Raw genomic sequence first — 25,562 nt, forward strand, 5'->3', positions numbered from 1 at the left:
CGTGGAGGCATCTACTGGTGTCCCCCTTCTCTTTCAGGTGTCATTGCTTTCTGCTTATTGCTTTACTGGCTTTCTCTCTTTGTCTTGCTTCCATTCAGTGGAACAATGACTGCACAACTGATGAAAGTGAGAGCTACTGAGTGTATACTTTGAATTGATAGTACAAGGCATGGGTCTGTATAACACAGTGAACCGTGGAGTGGAAGAAGATGCACCGTGGTTAACAGTACAAATATGAGTGTTCTTCATGAACTAAAAAATTGTACAATACTAAAATGTGGTGTTAAAAACAGGGGGCATGGAAAAATGATACCAAATGTAAGCTATGGACCATAGTGAGTGGTGCTAGTCTGATGACGTTTGTTTGTAATATGTAACAAATGTTCCACAACAAAGCAAGGTGTTGGTGGAGGAGTGGTGTGTGGGAATTCTGCACGTTATGCACAGTTGTTTTGTAAGCTCACAACTTCTCTAATAAAATATGTGTATTAGTAGGGTGCATGTGGCTCAAGTGGTGAGCGCCTGCTTCCCACATGGGAAGGTCCCGAGTTTGGTTCCCAGTGCCTCCTAAAAACAAAACAAACAACAAGCAAACAAATGAAAAAACCAACTCAGGAGAGCAACTGTGGCTCAGTGATTGAGGCCAGCTTCCCACATGCAAGGTCCCAGGCTCAGTCCTTGGCCCCAGTGGGTTCACACCCACAGGAACGGATTAACTCTGAGAACATGTTTTTCTGGGGCAGGTACAACTTCCAACCACAGCCATTTTCAACACTTTGTTTATCCATTCACCCATCTGAGGGACGTTTGGGTCATTTCTGCTTTTTGGCTAATGTGAATAATGCTGCTTTGAATATTCACACACTAGTCTCAGCAGACAGGTATTTTTGTTGTTGATGTTTGTTTTCTTTTATCTTCTTGTTGTTGTTGTCATTTTTGTTTTAAGGAGGTACCTGGGATTGAAACCAGGACCTTGTGCATGGGAAGCTGGTGCTCAACCACTGAGCTACACCTGCTCCCTGGGACACATGTTTTTATTTCTCTTGGGTTATGTGGTCAATTTATGTTTAACTTTTTAAGAATCTGCCTGCCTGTTTTCCAGCAATATAAGAGGGTTCGGTTTTTCCACACTCTCACAAACTTTTGGTGTTTTCCACTTTTTAAAACGATAGCCGTCCTAGGGAGCATGAGGTCTCATTGTGGGTTTTTTCCCTCTTTTTTTTCTGTTGTGGTTTGGATTTGCATGTTCCTAATGACCAATGTTGTTGAACCTTCTTTTATTGAGTTTTAAAGTTCAGTGTATATTCTGGATACAGGCCCTTTACCAGAAACACAACCTGCCAGTATCTTCTCCCAGGCCGTTCTCTGTCTCCCCGCGTCTTCGGGAGCAGAGCGCCGTCCCGTGAGGAACCCGCCGACGGTGGCGGCCCCGCCCACGGCTGCCTGCTGCTCCCGCAGCCTGGCGTGACGGCCTGGGCTTGCCCCCCGCTTTCACACCTCAGCGCCCCTCACTTCCGTCAGGTGCAGCCCTCCTCGCAGCAATTTCCTGACCGCCTGAGTCTCCTGTAGCTGCTGTGACAGCGCCGGGGTCTTAGCACACCGGAAGCCTCTTCCCCAGCTGCAGGGGATGCCGTCGGGCGCCCGCAGGGCCCTGCTGTCCCCAAGCCTCCAGGGGCGGCTTCTGCCCACGACCCGCCCGGGGGCCCTGGCTACTCCGCCCTGACCTCGGCTTCCGTCGTCCCGCGGCCTTCCCCCGTGCCTGTCTGTCCCTTTAGCCAAACCTCCTCTAAGGACGCCAGGGCCCCCTGATGTCGTTTGTCTCCTCTCCACCAACCGCATCTTGAAACGCTATTTCCAAATAAGGACGCGTCCACAGGGCCAGGGCTTCAGACACAGTCCAAGCCGCGTCGGTGCAAAGTCCCCTTGGGGGGCGGCCCAGGCAGCGGCCGAGTGCCCAGAGCCGCCTCGTCTGGAAGGGAGACCACGGCAGTGCCAGCTCGATGGCCGCGCCGAGTTAGAGCTGGAGACGGCGCCTGGCACCGGAGAGCTCAGGGCACGCCTTGGCTCTGATTTGCCGGTTCCCTCCATCCCGTCACGTTCCCTTTTACTCTTTTTTTTAAAATTTCTCTCCCTTCCCCCTGCCCCATTGTCTGCTCTGTGTCCATTCGCTGTGTGTTCTTCTGTGTCCGCTTGTATTCTTGTCAGCAGCATCCAGAATCTGTGTCTCTTGGTTGTGTCATCTTGCTGCATCAGCTCTCCGTGTGTGCAGCGCCACTCCTGGGCAGGCTGCACTTTCTTTCGCGCTGGGCGGCTCTCCTTACGGGGCGCACTCCTTGCGCGTGGGGCTCCCCTCCGCAGGGGACACCCCTGCGTGGCACAGCACTCCTTGTACACATCAGCACTGCGCGTGGGCCAGCTCCACACGGGTCAGGAGGTCCTGGGTTTGAACCCTGGGCCTTCCATGTGGTAGGCGGACGCCCTATCTGTTGAGCCAAATCCACTTTCCCCTTTGACTTTTGATCCTCACCCCATTTTAGGGGTGAAAAATTGGGACTCAGAAAGGCTGAGCGACTTGCTCAGGGCTCACATGGGGCCCCGGACCCCCACCACCCTCTCCCAAGGCTGCCTGCCGGGGCTCAGGGGGAGCCGCCAGTGTCCACTGGGCCACCATGATCACTAACCAGCTCGCGTGCAGGGCCCCGGTCGGGCTCTGTCATTCCTCTCCACGCGGAGGCCTTGGTCCGGGGGGAGACAGCGGTGCCAGCGCCGGGTGGGCCGCGTGAGCTCGGAGGGCGGCCAGCGTTTGGGAGCCCTGACCAGAGACCCCAGACCCAGCCGAAGGGCAGGGAGGGGGCGTCCCAGCCTCCCCCAGGGCAGCACCTGCTGATGCCACCTAGACAGAGAGCTCTGCATTGGGGGCAGGTGGGGCCACCCCCCTCCAGGGCCTTTCTCCAGGGACCGTATTTCATTTTAGCTTTAATTGGGGGGTTCAGGCATGTCGGTGCAGAAGGACTAGCACCGCAAACCCGCGTGGCTCTGCTCACAGCTCCGGCCGTCATCAGCTCACGGCCAACGCGCCCATTCTCCCACCTGCGCCCCCACTGGCCAGCAGTATTTGGAAGAAACTCCAGGCATCGTGTCACTTTGGGCTGCGGTCCATATGTCCAGAACCCTGCACTGCAAATGTAGGCCCCACACAAGAAGCCAGAGAGCAGAGAAGCACCTTGTCCCTGCCGCACGACTCGTGCCGGCCAGCACCCGGGCCTGTCGAGAGCCAGCCTGTCCTTGTCCTGCCCTGTCCCCTGCCTGGGCCCCAGGGTCCTCACCTGTGAAGCAGGGACCGCTGCCCACTGCCTCGGAAGGTGGCTATGGAGCTGGACGGAGAGCCTGTACCGTGGGTGGGTTCGACGGCAGGGCTTGCCTGTGGAAGGGAGAGGGGCAGGGGCGTGGGGGCTTGCACATCTGTAAGAATACATGCCATAAGCTAAAAACCTGGGAAGCGGACTTGGCCCAGTGGTTAGGGCGTCCGTCTACCACATGGGAGGTCCGCGGTTCAAATCCCGGGCCTCCTTGACCCGTGTGGAGCTGGCCCACGCACAGTGCTGATGCGCGCAAGGAGTGCCGTGCCACGCGGGGGTGTCCCCCGCATAGGGGAGCCCCACGTGCCAGGAGTGCACCCTGTAAGGAGAACTGCCCGGTGTGAAAAAGGCGCAGCCTGCCAAGAATGGTGCCGTCCACATGGAGAGCTGACACAACAAGGTGACGCAACAAAAAGAAACAGAGATTCCCGGTGCCACTGATAAGGATGGAAGCGGTCACAGAAGAATATACAGTGAATGGACACAGAGAGCAGACAGCTGGGGGGGGGGGGGCGGGGACAGGGAGAGGGGAGAGAAATAAATGAAAAATAAATCTTTTAAAAGAAAAAAGAAAAAAACCTGAAGCAAATCTGGCCAGTTGCTTGCCTATTGCGGCTGGGTGGTGACGAGGTTCACATTTCCTCATTCTCCATGCTCTTTCGGATATTTGAAATAGTTCGTAAATCAAATTGCAACCATTTTCTTCTAAAGGTTAGAGAAAGAGCTCACTCGCCATGCCTGCCCTTGGCAGTCAGTGACAGCCTGTGTCAGCTATCCGTTGCTGGGTAACAAACCACCCAAAAACATAGTGACTTAAAACAACACCCGGTTCGTGTTTTCTCCCCGTGCGTGGGCCGCCTGGGCTCGGCGAGGCGGGTTTTGGGCCCCTAGTGACGCAGGCTGGCGCTGCAGCAGCCCGGGCACACCTGGGCTGCCTCACACGCACAGCCGGCGGCCGGCGCAGGATCCTGGGAGCCATGTGGGGCGCAGATGGGGCTGTGGCACTCGCATGGCGATTGGGTGCCGAGAAGGAGCCTCCTGAGGGCAGGCATGCCAAGGGCGTGGGAGCCGAAGCCCGGGATTCCTTAAGCCTTCCAGGAACCGGCCCGGCGTCCTCTGCCGCCTCCCACTGGTTCCACAGTCCTAGGGCAACAAGGCCTCCAGCAGGGAAGGGCCCAAGACCCTGCAGCCACCGCTCCTCTACCGCAGTGGTCAAGAAATGACTGCCAAATCCTAAACTGCGTTTCACAGACATGCCGCAAATGGGGCACTGGGTGCCCGTGGGGCCTGGGGGTTTGTGGATGGAAAGAGCCTCTCCCCTCTTGCCGCAAGTTCCACCCCATCCCCACCTGTGCGAGGACACCGAAGCCCTCCGAGCAGGTGGCCGGGGGGTGGGAGGCTGTCCCACAGAAGGTCGCAGCTGGGCGGACCTTCAGCCTGCCCTTGCCCCGGCCTGACACCCTTCAGGCCCAGGCAGTGTCCCCCGCTGCCACACCTGCTGGCCTGCACCTGCCGGCCCTCCCCTCCCCAACCCGCCCTCCAGGCCCCCGCCCACTGTCATGCTTGTGCTCACGGCCACTCAGAAGGGTCACCTCGGGGGGTTCTCGCCAACAGAGCAGGCCCCACGCGCCTCTGCTTTGTTTTCCCTCCCTGGCGCTCAGACGTGCTCATGGCGCAGGGCTTCTCGCAGTCCCTGCGTTCTCGAGCCTGGAACCGTGCCGGGCACGAGGTGGGTGCTCAGCCAGTGCATGCCGTTCCGTGGCCCAGGCACGGCAAGATGCTTTCTAAGCCGGTGCTCCCCAAGGGCAGGGGAGGGCTTGCTGGAATTCTCCTACGTGAGACCCAGGGGTTGCGCATGCAGAGAGAGGCGGGCAGGGCTCAGGAGGGCTTTGAGGGCGGGTGTCAGGGGCCTCTCTCCACAGCCACCCAGCCCTGGCCCTTTGGGGAGGGCCTGGCAGGTGGGCACCCTCTGCCCTCCCACCTCCTCTAAGACTCCTGCAGCTTTCCTGGTGCCACTGCCCCTGACTCTCGTCTCTGAACCTGTGGGCTCTCCACCATCATCCCCACCCCACATCCAGAAACGGGTTCCTCAGGGCAGGCAGCTCACCTGGCTGCCAGGACAGCCGCGTGCAAACGGGCATGCCAGAGCTGGCTTCGCCGTTCCAGAACAACTAGGTCAGGACGGCTGGGGTGAGGCTCGGGCCGGGTGCTTGCTTTGTGTTTGATGGGTTATTGTGTAAGCTCCCCAGGTGCGCCAGGTATGCCGCCAGCGCTGGGAACCGTGGGGTCATACTCCGGGGGTCACACCGGGGGGCGGCTCTGCCTCTCACAGGTTATTAATATCGACCACGTCTGCCGGCGTCTTCGGTTGTCAAAACTGGGGGGGGGGGGGGGGTGGGGCTCTCAGCACCCTACGGGGCCCCGGGCAGGCACCACTGCAGAGAACGACCTGGTCCCAGTGCCAAGAGTGGTGAGACGCAGAGACCCTGGCCCGGAGCCCAAACCCCACACCCCGCTCTCGGGGGCTGGGGTCCTCCACCCTTCACCTTAGCCCCGCGGAGTTCAACAAAACGCTGGGTCTCCTTAGAGCGCCCCACCCCCACCCCAGCTGCGAGTGGGACCACCTGGCTCCGGTTCTCTCTTCAGCCCCCTGGCGCTTGGGCTGCAGCTGGCTCTGACCGTCCCCAGGACACAGCCTCTGGCTGTGTGACCTCCTGGCCACTGTGGCCTCTCTGTGCTTCTGGCCATAGCCAGGAAACGCAGAGCGTTCACTCTACCTTGGAAGGTTGTTGTGAGCAGGAGGTGACGTAGGCATCGGGTAGGCGCAGGGTTAGCGCTAGCTCGTGCTGGTTTTCACTGTTCACCACAGCACCCCTGTGCTCCCCTTGTAGTGGGTATTCAAAAAATGGGGAAACTGAGGCTCAGAGAGACGCTGACTGAGCAGTCTGCCACAAGGGCCTCGTCCTTCTCCACCCTCCTGAGACGGCCTGCGGGTGACCATGCCTGCCGTCCCCAGGGGCCTTCCCACACGTCGAGGGCCACACTAGAGGAGCGAGGGGACGGCCCTCCCTCAGGAGGAAGGGGTCACAGGACCCCGGGGGCCACAGCCTCCGAAGGGCCTGGCGGCTCCTGGCTAGCACAGGAGGACGGAGATGGGTACCAATCAAACAGGCCCCCCAGCGTGAGAGGTGCCACGTGGAGAGGGGATGTGGCGCCAAGGCGGCGCCCACAGGGGCCTGGCGTGACCCCGGGACTGGGGGCCGGGAGGGAAGGACGACGAGGGAGGGCGCGTCCCAGGCCAGGGCCAGGCGCCCTGACTTGGAGTGTCACCCGTTCCTGGGCAGCCAGTCTGGAGCTCCTGGCTGCCCACGCAGGATCAGGAGGGCAGACACCGCATCGCTACCTCTAGGGAGTGGGGCGGAAGCAGCATCTTGCCCCTTCTGCTGGGGGACATGATCCATTTCCTGCCTGTCATTTCTGGACTTGGGAAGGCCAGGGAAAGCAAACGGTGGCGGCATTTTAGGAATGACTCAAGGCCCGGACAGGCAGAAGCAGCCTCCGCTTCCTGCATTCACCGAGGGACCGTCACTTTCCTGCCCTGTGACTCAGTTTCCCCTCCTAAGCCTTCAGAAGTGCACAGAGCACAGGGGGGTGGAGACCCAGGGCTCAGGAAGTTGGAGATGGCACCACAGGCTGGGACAGTGCCTGAAGGGGACCCCTTTTTGTTCCTCCCACCAGGGGGAAATGGCGTCAAGGTTTAGGACAGAAGCCAGCCCACCAGGCCAGGGGGCAAATCCTGACCCCCCTCGGGGCTGAGCCCCCAGCCCACCACCAGACGAGATGCCTGCAAAGGCCTGTGCGGAAAGAGCCACGCCCCGCACCCGCACCCGGGAAGGCGAGGACCCCCGGGAGACAAGAGGGGCGCCGGCCTGCGTGCGGGGGGAGGGGAGATGGCCGGATGGCGGAGGCTCCCCCGGCCCTCCCCTCTCCGCACCCGGGGCGGCGGGATCCACTCGAGCACAGGCACCTGGAATGGGGTATGCCGGTGCCCCCGGTCCCCGGCTGGGGCGCACGGCCCCGGGCAGCGGCGCCCCGGGGAGCCCGCTGGGTCGCAGCCCCAACTTTGCGGAGGCGGGCGAGCGGGGCAAGCCCGGGAGGTCGCGGCGACCCCCCCCGCGCCGCTCCCGGGCCGTGCGCCCCGGCGCCAGGCAGCGGGGCGGGGCCGCGGGCGCCGCCCTCGAGGCGCGGGGCGGAGGGCGGCGCGGGCCGGCGGGAGGCGGGCCCGGCGCGGCGGCGGCCGGGGAGCGGCGGCCGGGGCGGAGCGGGGCCCCGCGCGCACGGCCCGGCCGGGCCATGACCCCCGCTGCTCTGTCCAGGCTCGTCGCCGCCGCCGCGGCCCCCCGCGCCCGGGCGCCACCCCGCACTGAGCGCCCCAGGAAGCGGTGAGTGCCCCGCGCCCGCGCGCCCGGGTGCCTGGCCCGGCGCTGCCCGCTCGGCCCGGAAGCAGCAGCCCGGGGCCGCGCGCCCACCCGCCTGGGCGGGGTTCCCCGGGGGTGGCCGGGGGGGGGGCCCTGGAGGGGGCGGCGGAGCGCCCTCGCGCACCCGGGCGTACCCCAACTTCTCGCGGACTCCGCTGCGGAGACGCGGGCTTGGGAAAGTTGGGCTCCTCCGGGCGTGGGGCCACCTCCTCGGGCGGTGGGGGTGTGTCCCCGCGCCCAAGCCTCTGGCCCGGGCTTCCCGCCTGACACCCCGCGCCCCAGACCCCCGAGGCGCCCACTCCCAGGGAACGCCGTGGACCGCCGTTCCTGAAAGCTGGAGAGGAGCCCGGCCGAGGTGGGAGCAGGAGGCCGGCAGCAGGAACCATTTCCCCTCCCGAGTCTTGCCAACTCCATTATTTATGAACCGCCTCACTTAGGGCCCCCTTGGCTCCCCGGGCATCAAAGCAGGTTTGCAGCCGCAAAGGGCAACCCCTGTGGATGCGCGCGCCCGGGCGCTCCTGGCTCGAGCTCCGGGGGGGCTGGGGGGCTGCGCAGGGAGCAGGGGGCGCTCGGCCGGCGTGGTGGGCAGGGATCTGAGGCCTGAGCCTCCTCTCCAGCTGCCCCTGGATGTTAGGCGGGGAGAGAAGCAAGAGGACAATCCTTGGGGAGGCCTTTGGATCAATCTTGGAGAAGCTGGAAGGCCGCAGGGCCCCAGGCAGCTGGAGGCAGGCGGGGCCTTGCGGTGCACCCCATCCTGCCCAGCTGCCCCTCGGGAGGCGTGGCCCTCTCTGCGCGCCCCAGGTGCTGCCTGCGCGGTGGAGTGTGGCTTCAGGACGACCCCTGTCCTGGGCTGGCTTGGCTCAAGAAAGTGCCTGCTCACCTGTCTCCCCCCCTTACCTGTCCAGACCCACCGCCCCCCGGGTTCTGGGCCCCACCCCCTGGGCGCTCTTTTCCCGGGTGAAGGGCGGTGTATTTATGGAACGATTTAATCCCCCCGCCAGTCCCAAGGAGGCCAGAAGCTCCAAGGCCTAATCTCCTCTCCCTGGAAGCACCTCCTGTGGGCTGGTGGGGTGCACCGCGGGCAGGCGGCGAGAATATTCTAGAGCCGCTGGCGGGAGGTTCAGAGGCCTCTGGGGACTTGCAGCGGGCGCTCCCCTGCCTGGAACCGAACAGGAGCGGTGGCTAATGTTAATGGAGGCCCCGGTGCCCACCTCCTGCTCTTTCTCTTTTGCTTCTCACACCAGCCCTCTGACCAAACCTGATGATTGTCCGCATTTGAAAGATGAGGAAGCAGAGGCTTGTAAAGGTAAAGGGACTTAACCCCAGGCCACTGTGGCTGGAAAGTGAAGCATCCCTTTTGCCCAGGGCAGAAGGTAGGCACGCCCCCCAGACTGCCAAGTGCCCCCCTCCCCCCATTCAGAAATCACGAAGCTTTAATTACACGCAGTAACGTGAACACATCAAAAGCACAACCCGCAACCCAGGTCAAGGAATAGGGGGTTTCCAGCTCCACGGGGACAGCCCCTGCCTCCCGAGGCACTCCACCCCCTTCCCACGGCCCCAGCCCACCGCCCTTCCCGAGCACGCCCCCCACTGCTAGCCACTAACCTGCCTACTAGCAGTGTGCCCCTAACTTTTAAGTGGACATTTTTATTGAAATGTAACCTGCAGAAAGGTGCTCCGACCACAGACATTGAACTTGGTGAATTAGACAGTGGTTCACGCGTTTGGGCGAATACTCGACTCAGGGTCACGTGACCCAAATGTGGGAGGCCAAGGCTGGACTGCAGGTGGCCCCAGACCTTGCCCTGAGAACGGAGGAGCTGGTGGGGATTTCGGGGGGCACCGACGCCCTTCCTCTTTCACTTCCCGTTAGCCCGTGTTGAGCCGTTGGGGCTGGGCAGCTGCACGTGCTGAGCAGGGCCGGCGCCTCTTGCAGCCCCGTGGGCTAAAGCCAGAGGGAGGTGCTCCCGTGTGCACTCCGTGTGCCGGCCTGGGAGGCACGTTAACATGTCCAGCGCCCATTCCCAGCGCAGTCCCTTTGGCTGGAATTGCAGGAATCCTAATCCTGTTACGGAAAGAAAGTGCTTTTCCTGAAGAAGGAAGAAAGAGGGGAGGTGCTGCACGCCTTCCGGAGCCCATCCTTCCTTCCCGGCGCCAGCCTGGAGGAAGCAGAGGCAGAGGGAGGGCGCCAGCAGGGGTTCAGACCACGTGCAGTCTAGTCCACCTGCCTAGACAAACTGCCACAGTCTTCAGCTGTGACCTTGTCCCTGCTCTTTCCTTGGTCCTTAGAGAAGCTCTTGTTGCGCGGCCAGGTGACGCTGCCACCCCCACCCCTCCCCTCCCTTGCCCACCACCTCCTGGGCTGGGAAACCCAGATGTCAATTCGGACGCCCTCCAGGTTGGTCAGATTTGACAAATGAACTCACAAGACGCCAGCCGAATTTGGATTTCGGATAACCAGCGTGTCATTTTTTAGCACAAGGCTGCCCCGTGCAGTAACTGGGCATCTGGCAGCCCTGTCTCGACGGCCACTTGACTCTGGCTTGGGGTGATCCTTCCAGGAAGGGCTTCTGTCCCAGCCGCAGAAGTAGTGACTGCACTGGTCAGCGGCCACCAGAGCCAAGAGTCAGACAGCAGGGGCCCCCCAACGGGGTCCTGTGCTCCCCAAGGGAGGGCTATGTCCTGGTTACTTCTGTGTTTTCTCTCTGCATCGGAAACCGGCAGCGGGTGAGCTGGCAGCCGTTACGGCTGGAGGCTGGTGCTTTGTGGCTCCTGGCTGCAGGGCCAGGGCTGCTGTGAAAACAATAACCGCCAGCCCTGCCAAGCCCGGCCTCTTCTCTGGAGATGCTTACGCGGCTCGAGCGCTGCGGCGTGTGCAGGGCTGCTGATATCCGTCCAGCTCGCCGCTGCCCAGCGGAAGGACGGCCCCGGCGGGAGAAGGACCTTCTTGTAATCACCGGTCCCTGTCGCCAGAGAATCCCGTGGCCATTTGGCAGTGGGGAGATTTTTATGCCTGGGCGCAAGAAAGAACCTGTTCTACTTCAAGCTGTTGTGCAAATAATTAACAATCTGATATTTCAAAGGAAACATAAACAGAGCCCAATTCAATATGAAAGGGAGGTTTTTCACACTCCTGCAAATGTGTGAAAGACAGAGAGCATTTTTACCTCCACTAGCAGTTCTCATGGGTCAAACTGCTCTCTACCATCTCGCCCAGCTAAGGGTGCCCCTCCCATTAAATCTTTATTTTCTTAATTACAAATATCTGCTTGTAATGAAATGAAGCGACGTAGAACTATGGCATGTAGAACAACAGAGAACTGAAGTCAAGGCCGTGCCAATGGCCTGGGGCTGGGGCTGAGCTTACCAGGCTGTGGCCCTTTGCCTTCTGTTTCTGTGCTGTCAAAGGGGGGTGATGCTACTGCTTATCGCGTAGGACATCCTTAGGACTAGTGGAGTAATTTCCATAACAGACCCCCTGCGACTTGGCAATTTGCAAGCATTAGCTCGATATCTATTAGCTGTTACTATCATGATGAAGATGATGATAAGGTGTAAGGTGAAAGTAGCACCCACTCCCACACTTCGGGGTCTGATGGGTCCCCATTCACTGAGAGGTGGACCCAGACTTTAACGCCTCCTTTCCAAAACATTTCAGCCCATTTAAGGGGTGCCCTCTCCCTCGAAAGCACCTGTCATCTCTGCAGGGGCCCAGCCGTCCTCGGGCCTTGGCAGCCCCCATCCCGAAAGGAATGGACAGGCCCTGCACAGCCGCGTGGGGAGCCAGCCCTGGAGGGCACGCGCCCCCAGAACAGGCCGCCCTGCCTGGAATTGGGGCGCACGTTGCAGGGCGCCCCTAGTGGTCTCTTGGTGCAACTTCCTCCTAGAAGGCCCGAGCATCACCTCACAATAGCCATAGTGATGGCCGTGGTGACGATAGGGCGATGCCCAGACCCTGTGCTGTCCTCTCTGTGTCCTTGTGGGGGCAGAACCATGCCGAGTCAGAGCCACGTGCTGGGATAAGAATGCGCGCCTCCGTCTGGGGATCCTAGAGGCCTGACGCAGAGCGCCCCTCGATGGTGACCCGGCGCGGCTCCTTGTCCCCTGGCAGCCCCCGGGGTCCGGGCTCCGGCCCCTCCTGGCTCCCACGCAGGCCACGCAGGGTGAGCTAAAGGTAGGCCTGGAGGTGGAGCGAAAGCCAAGGTCTTGGCCGTTGTTTGGTTTTGCCTGGAATGTTCTGAGTAGGTTTTTTTTTTTTTTAATTACTCTCCCCTTTCCCCCAAACCCCCTATTGTCTGTTCTCTGTGTCCGTTTGCTGCATGCTCTTTGTCCACTTCTATTGTCAGCAGCACGGAATCTGTGTTTCTTTCTGTTGCATCATCTTGCTGTGCCAGCTCTCCATGTGGGCGGCACCATTCCTGGGCAGGCTGCACTTTCTTTCGCGCTGGGCGGCTCTCCTTAGGGGGCACACTCCTCGCGCATGGGGCTCCCCTACGTGGGGGACACCCCTGTGTGGCAGGGCACTCCTTGCGTGCATCAGCACTGCGCGTGGGCCAGCTCCACACGGGTCAAGGAGGCCCAGGGTTTGAACCTTGGACCTCCCGTCTGATAGGCGGACGCTCTGTCCACTGAGTAGGTATTTTTAAAGGTACAAGACAGCTAGGGGGCAAAAGCTACCCATTCAGGGCAACTCTTCCGGGCAGTGCTGCTGCCTGGCCCGGCCCAGTACAGCCCTGGGATGCGCGTCTCAGGAACACGGGATTCGATGCCGCGGGCTGCGTTCCCCGTGCGGCAGTGGGAGAGGCTGGGGCTCGGGCGCCGGGTCCACATGCTCCTGTTGAGCTGCCCTGACCAGCCCCGTCTCTGCTTCTCTTCTGTTTTTTAACTTCTTAGCTTGAAATAATTCCAAACGTAACAGTCGTGAGAGCACAAGTAACCCTGTCTGTTCTTCGCCATGTTTGCGTTGGCATGCTCTCTGCATGTATACACACACGGGATTGTTTTCTTGCTGAACCGTTTGAGAGTTCAGTTGCCAAAATGATGCTCCCGTGCCCCGAAACAGTGCTGGGTGTATTTCCTAAGAGCAGGGACCGTCTCTTCTAAAACCCAATACAGAGATCAAAGTCAGAAAGGATATCTTTGATCCCATGTTGTCACTGAATACGCAGTTGTTTTCCTTTTGAATGTTTTAGTACTTTTCAAACACAGAATCAGGCAATGAGCTCCCACCTCCCGGCTTCAATGGTCAACAAAATCCCACGCCCTTCCGTTTTCTCTCCTCCCTGCATCCCACGCCACTTCTTCTCATTGTTTTACCAGAATGTTCTAAAGCAGATCCCAGCCCTCATTTCATGAGGCAAAGCGGAAGAGGCCGGGGCACCGGGGGTGCAGCCTGAGCTTTCAGTTACAGGGTGGGTCGAGGCGTGTGCAGCTGGCGGCGGTGAGCGTCTTTATTTTGGTGGGTGCCGGCCCCGGAAGCTGGCCTGGCCACCGGGGTTCCCGGGCTCCGGGGAGCCTCTCTGTGGCTTATTGGTTGACGATGCTCACAGCTGAACGCTGCAGTCAAGCTGGGGGTAGGGACGGTGATGGACCCTGCTCCGCCGTCCCCGGAGCTCTGGAGCCTGATGGGCCTGGGTTCAAACCCCAGCTCCCTCGCTTGCTACCCGTACTACCTTGTGCATGTCAATGAGCCTTTCTGTGCCTCAGTTTCCCCATCTGGGAAATGGGGACGTGAAAAGGGTCCCTGCTGTTGCGAGGGGCTGTTGTGAGGATTCATTAACCCCGACAGCAGGTAAAGGGCGTTGAACTGTTCCCAGCATCTCCTGAGCACTCGGGAAACGCGCCTTCCTGTTCGCGGCTCCCAGCCCCTCCCTTTCCCCCGTGAGGAAGGCGCCCCTGCCTGGCCCGGAGTCCCCCACGGTGGGTTCACTGGGGAGCTTTTGCAGCCCACCGCCTGGAATCTGGGGGTGGGACCCAGGCGGTGGCCAGTGCTTGGCGCCCCTCAAACCGAAATGTGAGTCACCCAGAGCGGGGCTCTGCTTAAAATGCAGATTCTGATCCCGAGGGCTGGGGCGGGCCTGAGAGTCTGCATTTCTAACAGGCGCCTGCCGAAGGGGCTGCTGCTGGTGCTGGGACCACCCAGCTGGGACCTCCGCCGGGCCCTCTGTCCATCACAGGCGTAAAGAGCCGCAGCAGCACCCCCACGCCCTGGCTCTGTGCCCGGCTGAGCCCTTCTGCCATCTCTGCCCGCCAGCTCCCGGGCCCGGCTGCTGCTGAGGAGACGGCGTGCTCCTCACCCCCATTCTATTTTATTTTATTAAAGATTTATTTTTATTTTTTGTTTATTTCTCTCCCCTTACCCCTCCCCCCCAGTTGTCTGCTCTCTGTATCCATTCGCTCTGTGTTCTTCTGTGAATGACCGCTTCTATCCTTATCAGCGGCACCGGGAATCTGTGTCTCTTTTTGTTGCGTCATCTTGCTGTGTCAGCTCTCCGTGTATGTGGCACCATTCCTGGGCAGGCTGCACTTTCTTTCGCGCTGGGCGGCTCTCCTTACAGGGCGCACTCCTTGTGCGTGGGGCTCCCCTATGCGCCCTGCATGGCACAGCACTCCTTGTGCGCATCAGCACTGCGCATGGGCCAGCTCCACACGGGTCAGGAGGCCCGGGGTTTGAACCGCGGACCTCCCATGTGGTAGACGGACGCCCTAACCACTGGGCCAAGTCCACTTCCTCCTCACCCCATTTTAAAGAGGAGGAGAGGGAAGTCTCCAGAGACCGGGAGCCTGTGGACACATAGCTGGGGAGCCAGGCCACCCCTAACCACCCGGAAACCGCTTCCCTCATACACAGCTGCCCTGCCTCCCTCCCCTTCCCCACCTGCTCGCCCTCCCCCCTTCCTGCTCCCCCCCCCACTGTCCCCCCACCATGGACTGCTGCTCCCCCCCCCCCATCTCCTGGTGGTGTCTCCACTGGGGACTCCGTCCAGCCCCACAAATCCAGCGTGCCTGGAGTTGAAGTCTCTTGTTGGGTCCCCTTCTCCAACTGGTGCCCCCAGACCTCTCGCCAGCCGCCCCCCGCATGCCGCCCGGCCTGCCAGCCGCCTCCCCTGCACCCTCGCTGCCCGCTGGCCCGGAGGCAGGCTCCTCGATTTGTGCTCAGCCCGAGCGGCCCTGAGGGTCTGCTTCAAACACAGATCCGGGCCCAGTGGGTCTGGGTTGGGCCTGGCGTGCTGCATTGCCCACGCACTCCAGTCTGGGCCCACAGTCTATGGAGAAGGGCTGGGGGTCCCTGGGGTCTCCCAGCTGGCCCTGGCCTGTGCGCCTTCATCTACGCGGCCCTCCAAAAGGCAGACGTGCCCTCAGTGCCTTCCGGAAGGCGTCGAGCCCCAGGCCCCCAAGCCTTCCTAAGGCCCCGCCTCCCCGTTCCTCTGATGGACCACGCCTTGGTGTCCTCTGGACCTTTGCATGCTCTGATCCTGCCCCCTGAGAAGCTGTTCCCTGCTTCCTGCTTGGCCTGAGGCCCGCCGGCTGGGTCGCAGCCCGCCTCCGCCTCCCTGGCCCCGGGCCACCCCTGGCCACTGCGCCGCCTGCTTGGGCCGGCCTGCTCGGTTCTCTCCCCTCTAGGCCGAGCACTTCCGTTCAAGTTCAGCCTCTGTTTGGCCTTGTATCTGCCCAGGCTGGGTCTTCTGAGCCCAGGTGCCAGGCGGGAAAATGTGCCAGAGGGGAGCCGGGGGACCCCCTGGGGGAGTGGACGGCAGGAGCCAGGGCTGCTGGGAGAGCGCGGCGCAGGCCTGACCCTGGTGGGTGGGGCGGCCTCCTGGACCCCGTGCCCTCTGTGCCGGGGTGCCCTCAAGCCAGCCGCCTGTCGGGGCGTCCCCGCACACCCCAGGTCCCCGCTGCGCCCAGCCGTGGGGGCAGGGAAGCGCAGCCCCCATGCCAACGGGGCAGCGCTGGGCAGCAGAGCCGGTCCTCGCGCCCCTGCTCCAGCTCTGCTTCCGCCTGCCTGGCACCCAGGCGGCCCTCGTGAGCGGAGCAGGGAGCTCAGTGTCGCCCGTCACCTCTGCAGGACGCCGGGGCCCTCCAAGGTGGAAAGGAGAGCCTCTCTGGTCCAAGCAGGGGCTGGGGGCCGGGCAGGCTGGTCTGAACCCCAGCTGCACTGCCCCGGGGAGCTGCTGGCGCTTGGGGGGGGTGGCGTCACCTCCCGGCTTGGCTGCAGCTGAAGGACCCCCTCTTGGAGCAAATGCAGCCCAGATGTCCCAGCAGGCCCCGTGACCCCCGGCTGGCCTCCCCACCGCAGCTTCCTGTTATGCACCCGTTAGGGCTTGGACTGGGGGCCTGGGCACACGAGGCAAATGCCAAACGCGCCCCCCCTGAGCGCTCTCCTCTCTCCGCAGGCCTGCAGAGGTGCCGACATGGGGCTGAAGCTGTCCTGCCTGAAAGGTGAGGCGCTCCCGGCGAGCTCGTGTCGGGGGTGCGGCGGGAGGGAGTGGGGGGTGAAACCTGAGGCCCCGGGGTTGCTGCTCTGGGTGGGGGCTGGGTAGGGGTCTCTGCTCCTTCTCCATCAGGAACAGGCTCTGTCACCTAAGATTCTCTTAAGGCAGCACCTGCACACAGTGGGGCTGGATTAGCGCTTGCCGACTCTGGGCTCCGGTGCGTAGTAGGTGCTCTAGTAATGCTTGCTGACCGAGCTCTCCTCCACGCCTTCTCTTTCACTGGTGGTTCGGTGACATGGGAAAGTCCTAGTACCCCACCTTGCGCCTCAGTTTCCCCTCAGAGGGATTAGTAACAAGGCCCTTAAGGAGAATGTCAGGCGCGTCCTGGGGGTGTTTGCACCCCCGCAGACTCGCCGGCAGACTGCTGTCACTGAGATAGGAGGCCTGGCTGCTGGTGCTGGGCAGAGGTGACCAGGAGAATGTTATGGAAACGCACAGAATCACGGAGGGGTGCGGTGGCTGCGGGCCGGGGCAGCCCCCACCTCCCTCCTGGGCGCAAGACCTTTCCGTGCAGAGCCTGCACCCAAGCCGAGACCTCCCACCCTCCACCCGTCCTCCTGGCTCCCACCTTGGGGACAGAGGCCCTCTCCCCACCCTGGGCCATCGCCCCTGCCTGAAATCAGGGAGCCCCTAGACGCAGGCTGCCCGCCGGCCCCTGGCCCTGCCTCTGGGTGCCTCTGGGTCCTGTCTGCTCTTCCCCCAGGCCTGGCCAGCCTGGAAGCTGGCCCCGGCGCCCCCTCCCACCTGCTCTGGTCCAGTCCCCACGCAGCAGCGAGCCTTCTAGAGCCTTGCCACTGCCCTGCCCGAGACCCTCCATCCTCCCCGGGGCCGCCGGAGTGACAGCCAGGGCCCTGCCCGCTGACCTCAGCTGGCAGCCTTGCTTCTCCGCCTCCTGCCCACCCACCTGCCCTCCAGGTACGAAACCACCCGATGTCATCACTGCCCGGCCCCTTAGCCCTGGGCGCCTTTGCACCTGCTGTTCCCGCCGCTCGGAAGGGCACTTCCCTGGAGCTCAGTCAGACGGCGCGTGCCTGATGTCCTCTGGCAGCCACCCCGTGCCGCCCTCCCCCCCAGGGCCCAGGGTCTCCCTGTGCCCACCTGCAGAGGTAGGGCCCGGGAGCTGGCGAGCTTGGAGAGTCAGACGGGCTGGGTTTAAATTCTGTATCAGTAAAGGGGGCCCCCTGGGACCCTCGAGGTGTGTCCGTGGGGTCGGCAGCGGCGCTGTGGCGGGAGCTGGCGGGTGTTGCCCGCCGCTCTTCATTTTGTTACTTCCCTCACCCAGCTCCCCCAGCCGTGCTCCCGTCCTTTCAGGTCTAGGAGGGTGACGGTTTCCTGGCTGCGAGCTACACCACGGCTTACGGTTACCTCAAGCCGAGAGGGAATCTGCCGGAGAGCCATGGAGGAGCTCCGGGGACACGGGGCAGGTTGACGGGGCGGGGGGAGAGGGCCATTTCCTCAGGGCCACTGCGGGACCAGGGGCCACCTGGTCGTCCAGCGTAGGGCTGACGCCGCCCCTTGGCCAGGGAGGTGCCATCTTGATTGACAGCTCCCCTGAGGCTGCGTGCAAGGGGGGCTTGGTCCCAAGTGGGGGTGGGATGCTGAAGAGGGTGAATAAGCCACGTCCCCCCCAGGGCAGGTTCCCTCAGAGCCCCCCGGGGTGGACCCACGGAGCAGTGGGTGGGGCACTTGGTAGGTGGGTTTGCGTGAGGGTGGGAGCTGATCAGAGAGCAGCCAGGGCTTGGGCTCGGGGCCCTGCTCTTAGTGCGGTGGGCTTCCCCCGAGTAGGGGGCATTTGGGACCCCTGTGAGGGTTCAGGGCACCCTCGGCTTCTGAAACTTTGAGCCCCTGGCGACATCTCAGGGGCCACTTAGCTTCCAGCTCAAGGCTGGGGCCCTGTATTAGTCGGCCAAAGGGGTGCTGGTGCAAAAGACCAGAAACTGGTTGGTTTTTATAAAGGGTATTTATTTGGGGTAGGAGCTTACAGACACCATAAAGTCTAAGTTCCTTCCCTCACCAAAGTCTATTTGGAGCAAGATGGCTGCCGACGGCTGCGAGGGCTCAGGCTTTCTGGGTTCCTGCGTTCCTGGGGCTTGCTTCTCTCTGGCTTCAAGGTTCCTTCCTTCCTTGGGCTGGCTTCTCTTTCCTCTGCGTGCTGACTTCCTGGGGCTCCAGTTTACTGTCTTCAGCATCAAACTCCAAAATCAAAACTCCAACATTAAAAGCCCCCAACTCTGTTCTTCGCCATGCCTTTTATCTGTGAGTCCCCACCCACCGGGGGTGGGGACGCAACGCCCTAATCATAACTCAGTCACGCCCAGGTACAGATCAGATTGCAAGCATAATCCAATATTTCCTTTTTTTTTATTTTTAAAGACTTATGTATTTATTTCTCTCCCCTCCCCCCCCACCCCAGTTGTCTGTTCTCTGTGTCCATTTTGCTGCGTCTTCTTTGTCCGCTGTTGTTGTCAGTGGCACGGGAATCTGTGTTTCTTTTTGTTGCGTCAGCTCTCCGTGTGTGCGGCGCCATTCCTGGGCAGGCTGCACTTTCTTTTGCGCTGGGCGGCTCTCCTTACGGGGCACACTCCTTGCGCGTGGGGCTCCCCTACGCGGGGGACACCCCTGCATGGCATAGGACTCCTTGCGCGCATCAGCACTGCGCGTGGGCCAGCTCCACACGGGGTTTGAACCGCAGACCTCCCATTTGGTAGACGGACGCCCTAACCACTGGGCCAGGTCTGCTGCCCCCAATATTTCTTTTTGGAATTCATCAATTATATCAAACTGCGACAGGTCCCGTGGAGAAGTACATGAGGAAGATGGAACCAAGGGTTATCTGGGAAATACACCCCTCCCCCACAGGCCTTACGCCTGCCAGGAGAGGCTCCCCGCTAAGTGCTCCCAGGGCAGGGGCTTTTAAAAGCGCCCTCCCGGGGGCCTGGCCCCTTGCCATCCCTTCTGCACCGCTGCCTCTGGGGCCGCTCGCTGGAGCTGGTGCTACCCTCCCCTGCACCCCAGCCTTGGGCTCTGGGGGGACAGAGGCCACCGGAAGCAGCACAGGGACCTGCCCTCAGCCAGGACAGGCGCAGCCCAAAAGCGTGAACCCCCTCCATGGAGCCCGGTTTTTATTTTCCCCAAAAGGGAGACCCTGTCCAAGGATTACAGAGCACGGCTGTCACCCCCCCTCCCCGAGCCCTTAACAGCGCACGCGTCCCGTGGCCACCTTCCCTCCACCTGGGCGTCAGCGCTGGGCCTGGGGGCCTGACGCGGCCTCAGGGGTCTTCATTTCCTGCCAGCCCGAGCCTGGCCGTTCTCGAGGCAGCGTCGCGTTCCCACGTCTTGAGTGACCGCGTGGCCTTCGGCCGAGAGCTGGTCTTTGGGCTGTTGCTGCTTTTGTAAGATGTTGCCCTTTCGAACAGCTTTGCTTTCTGATCCTTTTTAAAAATGGTTATTATTTCCTTGGGACTAATTCCCAGAAGTGGGAATGCCGGGGTCACACGTAAGGGCGAGAGGCCCGTTGGTGCTGGCGGCTTTGTGGGGGGCGGCGGCTCCCCGCCTTCTCGGTGGGTGAGCTCGCTCCATCTCCACGGCCGCCCCCAGCTTCCAGGAGAGGAAGTGGAGACACAGCCGGTGGGGGGCAGTTGGTGGGGACACGAGTGGGATTTGAACCCCCGTGGGCCGCTTCCTGAGTCCCTGCTCCAAGCTCCACCCTGCACGGCTCGAAGGAGGAAAATCCTTTAACTCCACCTTCAGGTGCCTTAGAGGGAGCAGGTGTAGCCCCGTGGTTGAGCGCCTGCTCCCCACATGTGAGGTCCTGGGTTCAGTCCCTGGAACCTCCTTAATAAAAAAGGGCTCAGGTAGGAACTTTAGATGGGGTCCGGTTGAGTCTTCACCCCGACCCCCCACGATGGCGCTGGAATTCCCTGGCACGGCAGCACCACAGCTGGTGCCTCACAACAACAGACGTTCCCTCGCAGCCTGGAGGCCAGGTGTCCCAAATCAAGGGGGTCCCAAATCAGGGTCGTTGCGAAGGCTCGAGGAGGGGGCTCCTTCCTGGCCTCTTCCAGCTTCGGGGGGGCTCCCGGCATCCCGTGGCATCGGGTGGCACCACTCCCGTCCCTGCCTCCGTCGTCGCATGCCCCCTGCCCTCTGCGTCCGTCTCTCTCCTCTGGGGGTCTCTTAGAAGAGAATATGGGGTCCTCCCCGCTCCTCCAGGGTGGGCTCTGAAAAGCATTAGCCTAGTCCATCTGCAAAGATCCTTTTTCCAAATAGTGTCCCTTTCACAAGTTCTGGGTGGCCATCTCCCTTGGGGCCGCCCTTCGAGCTGCTGCAGAGGGGTGCTGCCATCCTCCCCTTACAGGGGGGACATTCCCAGAGGGAAAGCAAGTCGCCCAGGCCGCACAGCCAGGACGGGACCTGTCCACTGTCCCACCGCCACCTCCCAGGAGAGCGGCTGCGTGTCCTGCCCCAGAACCAGAAAGCTGCGCTTCCCCCGGTGGAGAGCGACTCCGGCGAGCTCGACCGGGCCCAGGGGTCCTGGGGTTGGCGTTGGCTGAAGCTCCAGGCGCACCCAGCCCCGCGGGGCTCGGCCCTGGCTGGTCCTGGGCTCCCCGCTGAGCTCCCGCTGTCCGAGCTCCGGGCACGGGGCAGCAGACATCCGCCGTTTGCTGAAACCGCTTCACTCCGAAGCGATTTTAGACTTAGAGAAAAGCTGCGAGAATAGTACAAGTTCCTTATACCCTTTACCCAGATTCCCCAAATGGTAACCTTTTTCTCCACGGGTGCACTCTTCTCTTTCCTCATATTTAGCTGTTCTTGTTCTGAACCATTTGAGAGTAAGTTACAGACACGATGCCCGTTTCTCCCCAAGCAGTTGTGTGGAGGTTCCAAGGGCATTCACTGATGTCGCCAGCGCGCTTTTATCAAGGTCAGGCAGTCAACGCCGATACAAGACGCGTGGCTAATCTACAGCCCTATCCAAATATTGCCACTTGTGCTATAAAACGTCCTTTGGAATGGAGTACAGGTCAGTGGTTTGGTAGACTGCCCTCAGTTTGGCCTGCCTGGGGTTTCCTTGGGGTTAACGTTGGTAATTTCAGACCTTTGAGATGATTCCGGAGTGTGCGGCCGGAACTGAGAATGGTGGCGTTAGTGAGAACCATCTAGAACAAGAGGGAGGGGCTCAGATTCCTAAGCCCAGAACCCACGGGCCCTGCCCGGCCCCAGCCGTCACCCCTCTGCTCCGACCCAGCTGTCACCCCTATGCTCGGGTCCCCTGGCCTGGCCCGGCCGTTCCAGGATGGCGCTCCCTGTCTCATGCCCCAGCTCCAGGCACAACTCCCAGGGTTCAAATCCCGACTCAGCCACTTAGCAGCAGCGTGCCCTTGGCCAGGGCTTTCGTGGCCCGAGACCCAGCAGTCTTGGGGCCTCTCGTCCACAAGGCCTTGCTTGGTTCAGAGCTCTGCCATCACCGCTGTGCAGTTTTTGAGTTTCGTTCAGGGGGCCCTGATTCTCCTTTTCCACCCGGCCCACAGTTTAGGCAGCCAGTCCTGCCCTGGGGCAAACTGCTTTCTCCGTGGGGCCCAACTTAGGACTCCTTCGTCGATCCCACAGGCATTTGCTGAGTGCCAGCTCTGTGTGCTGGAATCCTTCCAGAATCTTCCAGAATCTTCCAGATGGGCGCTGCTAAGGCGCTGACCCTCTAGAGCCGTATGGTCTGAGTGAGAGAACATGAACACGTAGGTAATTCTAGATGATCTAGGACTTACGTGGAAAAAGCAAAGAGTATAAGCGTAGTCAGAAGAAAATACAGCCAGCATTCTAGAACAAATTTCCCCCTTTGAGTTTCCACACAGTTTGTCAGTCTCAGGAGCTTGGGTACCCTGCTCCTGGGGCGCCTCCGGTAGTAGAGCCTGAGGCAGCAGTACAAGTGCGAGTTGTGTGTTTGGATGGTGACCTGAGAGGACACCGGGAGGGGGTGGGATGGAGTCGAGGCTCTGCTGTCAAGCCGGCCCCCCCTCTGGGGCACTCATGTGCCTGGAATTTGGGGGGCGGTGGCAGCAAGGAAGCTGGGGTGTTTACACGCCACCTCCCGTCAGCCCTTGGCCCGGGGAGCTGCGTGGGCTGTTCAGTTCAGAACCCGGGGGCTGGGAGTCAGGCCCGTGCGCGCCAAGATGCGCAGCTCGGAGGGACGTGGGCGCGCCCCGAAGAAGCTGCTACAACCTGGGATTTAAAATGTGTGAAAACTCAGAACCCCGGGGACTTAGCGCTCCCACCCGCAGTCTGTAAGGAAAAGGAAGTTGCTTTTTTCCAACCGGTACGGGCAGCACCGGTGTCTCCTGGCAGCTCGCTGGAAATGCAGATTCTCGGCCCTACCCCAGAGCTACAGGGTCAGAAACCCTGGGGGCGCGGCCCCTCTGTGTTTGGAGGAGCTGCCCAGGGAATTCTGATACCCAGTGAAGTGTGAGCGCCACTGCCCTGGCGGTTGTGGGTGTGTGTTCACCCAAAGCTTGGACTTTCACAAGAGAAGCGTTTTCCAGTGCCAGTGGCCCGTGACTGGGCATTAACGCAGGGCCAGCTGGCTGGGCTGGGGGCTTCGGGTGACTCACTGCTCTGGAGGGGCTCCAGCTGGCAGGTCAGGGGCTCCAGTTGGCAGGGCTGGGGCTCTACTTGGCCAGGATGAGGGTTCCGTTTGGCCAGGATGGGGGGTCCAGTTGGCTGCCTTTTGGGCCCTATACTCATCCTTTCCATCTTGGTAATCTATTCTAGAATACAGAGTAGGATTTCTTTTTTCCTTTTTGTTTGTTTGTTGTTGTTTTTAAGATTTTTGTTTCTCTCCCCTCCCCCCCCACCTCTCCGCCATTGTCTGCTCTCTCTATCCACTCCCTGTGTGTTCTTCTGTGTTCACTTGCATTCTTGTTAGTGGCACCAGGAATCCGTGTCTCTTTTTGTTGCATCATCTTGCATCAGCTCTCCGTGTGTGTAGCACCACTCCTGGGCGGGCTGCGCTTTTTTTGCACTGGGCGGCTCTCCTTATGGGCGCACTCCTTGTGCATGGGGCTCCCCTCCTCGGGGGACACCCCTGCGTGGCAGGGCACTCCTTGCACGCATCAGCACTGCGCATGGGCCAGCTCCACACAGGTCAGGAGGCCCTGGGTTTGAACCCTGGACCTCCCATGTGGTAGGCGGACACTCTATCCATTGAGCCAAAGCCACTTCCCCAGAATAGGATTTCCAGGCTAGAAAGCACCTCGTCTTGCAAAGCCTTGCCTTTTACAGATGGGGAAACCGAGGCCCAAGGGGGACCCACAGTTCCAACGATGGACTCCAGGTCCGGCCCCAGCTGGGGCTTCCTGCAGAGAGAGGCAGCCCGGGGCCTGCTCATGCAGGAGGGATGGGGCTGGACGCGGGCCGGGGCCGGCTCCAGGCGCCGGAAGGACCTGCCGAGGGAGCGTGTTTCCTTCCCTCTTTAGTCCGCGTTGCCCCCTCGGACATCAGCTCAGCTCCGCACGCTCCTTCCCGACTCCTCTCCCAGGCTCCGGGGCCGTAATGGCCAGCAAGCCTCGGTGGTCCTTCCCCCTGGCTTTGCCTTGGCGGTGGGCGCTGTGGCCGGCTGGGGGTCTCTGCCAGCTGCTGGGTGAGCTTCTGTCCTCCTGGGTGGTCACCTCTGAGCCCTCACGTCGGGGCAAGAGTGGGTTCTCCTCCCTCAGGACAACAAAGACTTCCCCGAGGTGGGAGGTGACGAGGACGGACATCTGGCGAGAGGGACGCAGCAGTGCGGAAAGCGGTTTGTTTCTGATTCCAGGTGAGGGTGGGAGCCGCCGAGCGCGTGAAGCAGGGTCTGTCCCCCCAGAAGCTACCCTGAGGCGCTCACCTCTAGGACCTCAGAGGGTGGCCTGATTTGGAGACAGGGTCGTTGCGGTCGGAATTAGCTGAGAGGGCGCCATCCCGGGTGGCACGGGCCCTGAGCCGGTAGCGCTGTGTGGGGATCTGGACACAGACAGGGCCGAGCAAGGCCACAGGCAGAGGCTGGAGGGGTGCAGCCGTGAGCCGAGGGACGCCAGGGCCGGCCGGGGCCACGGAAGCTGGGAGAGGCCCGGACTCATGACTTCTGGAACTTCTGGCCTCCAGAGCTGTGAGAGTGGATCTCTGTGCTTTCACGCCGGTTGATGGCACTTTGTTACGGCAGCCCCTGGACGCTCGGGGCCTGGGCGTGGTGTCCATGAGCTGCGGGACATGCCACAGTCCAAGGACATCCCCATCAGGTGCTCTGGGATGAGCTCCGGCACGGGCCGGGTATCGCTGTGTGCCCGGCCCTGCCCTCAATTCACTCTCGATGGGGAGACCGTGGCACAGGGGAGCTCCTGCCAGCCCAGGGTGCACAGCCCGTCAGGGACCCTGGCCCAGCTAACGGAAGAAGATGGTCCCTGCCGGTTGGGGGCACAGCACTGCTGGGGGGCACAGCCGGCAGAACCCCTGGGCCATCAGTGTCGCCCGGAACTAGGCGGATGCCTACACTCGTGGGACTCTCCCAGACCCCTGAGTCAGAAACTCGGGGTAGGGAAGTGGATGTGGCTCAACTGATAGAGCATCCACCTACCACATGGGAGGGCCCAGGGTTCAAACCCCAGGCTCCCTTGACCCGTGTGGAGCTGGCCCACATGCAGCGCTGCTGCGTGCAAGGAGTGCCGTGCCACGCAGGGGTGTCCCCCGCATAGGGGAGCCCCATGTACAAGGAGTGCGCCCCATAACGAGAGCCACCCAGTGCGAAAAAAGCGCAGCCTGCCCAGGAGTGGTGCCGCACACACAGAGAGCTGACGCAGTGAGATGACACAACCAAGAGAGACACAGCTTCCCGGTGCCGCTGACAAGAATACAAGCGGACACAGAAGAACACACAGCGAATGGACACAGAGAGCAGACAAGGTGGGGGGTGGGGAGAGAAATAAATAAAAAATAAATCATTAAAAATAAAAAAGAACCTCGGGGTTTAGCGAGCCCCTGGGGAGTCCTGTGTGCCTGCTCAAGTTGGAGAACTGCCGGCGGACACTCCATACGCCCAAGCCTCAGTTTCCCCATCGGCAGATGACAAATGGGAACGTCTTCTGCGGCAGGGTTTGGGAGTCACCTGAGCTAAGCCCTGACGACGCGCCCGGGAGCTGGTTTCTGGCCACCGCGCCCCTTGCACCCTCCTCCGGCTATGGCGGCAGCTTCTAGGGGGGTGGCCTCGGCAG

At 61.4% G+C, this 25,562-nt stretch overlaps 1 protein-coding gene across 1 annotated transcript in view; it reads left to right on the plus strand.

Annotated features, from left to right (window-relative positions):
* Positions 1-7,716: 7,716 nt before the first annotated feature.
* C18H16orf74 (chromosome 18 C16orf74 homolog) overlaps positions 7,717-25,562 on the plus strand; it is a gene marked incomplete at its 5' end in the record, with an annotated part of 36,441 nt that continues 18,595 nt past the window's right edge. The window contains 2 exons of the mRNA XM_071209521.1: positions 7,717-7,801; positions 16,234-16,279. Coding sequence (XP_071065622.1) covers positions 7,717-7,801; positions 16,234-16,279 — 131 coding nt within the window. The remainder of the gene's footprint in view (positions 7,802-16,233; positions 16,280-25,562) is intronic.

Source organism: Dasypus novemcinctus, chromosome 18 (assembly GCF_030445035.2).
Source record: "Dasypus novemcinctus isolate mDasNov1 chromosome 18, mDasNov1.1.hap2, whole genome shotgun sequence".
NCBI classification, from domain to species: Eukaryota; Metazoa; Chordata; class Mammalia; order Cingulata; family Dasypodidae; genus Dasypus; species Dasypus novemcinctus.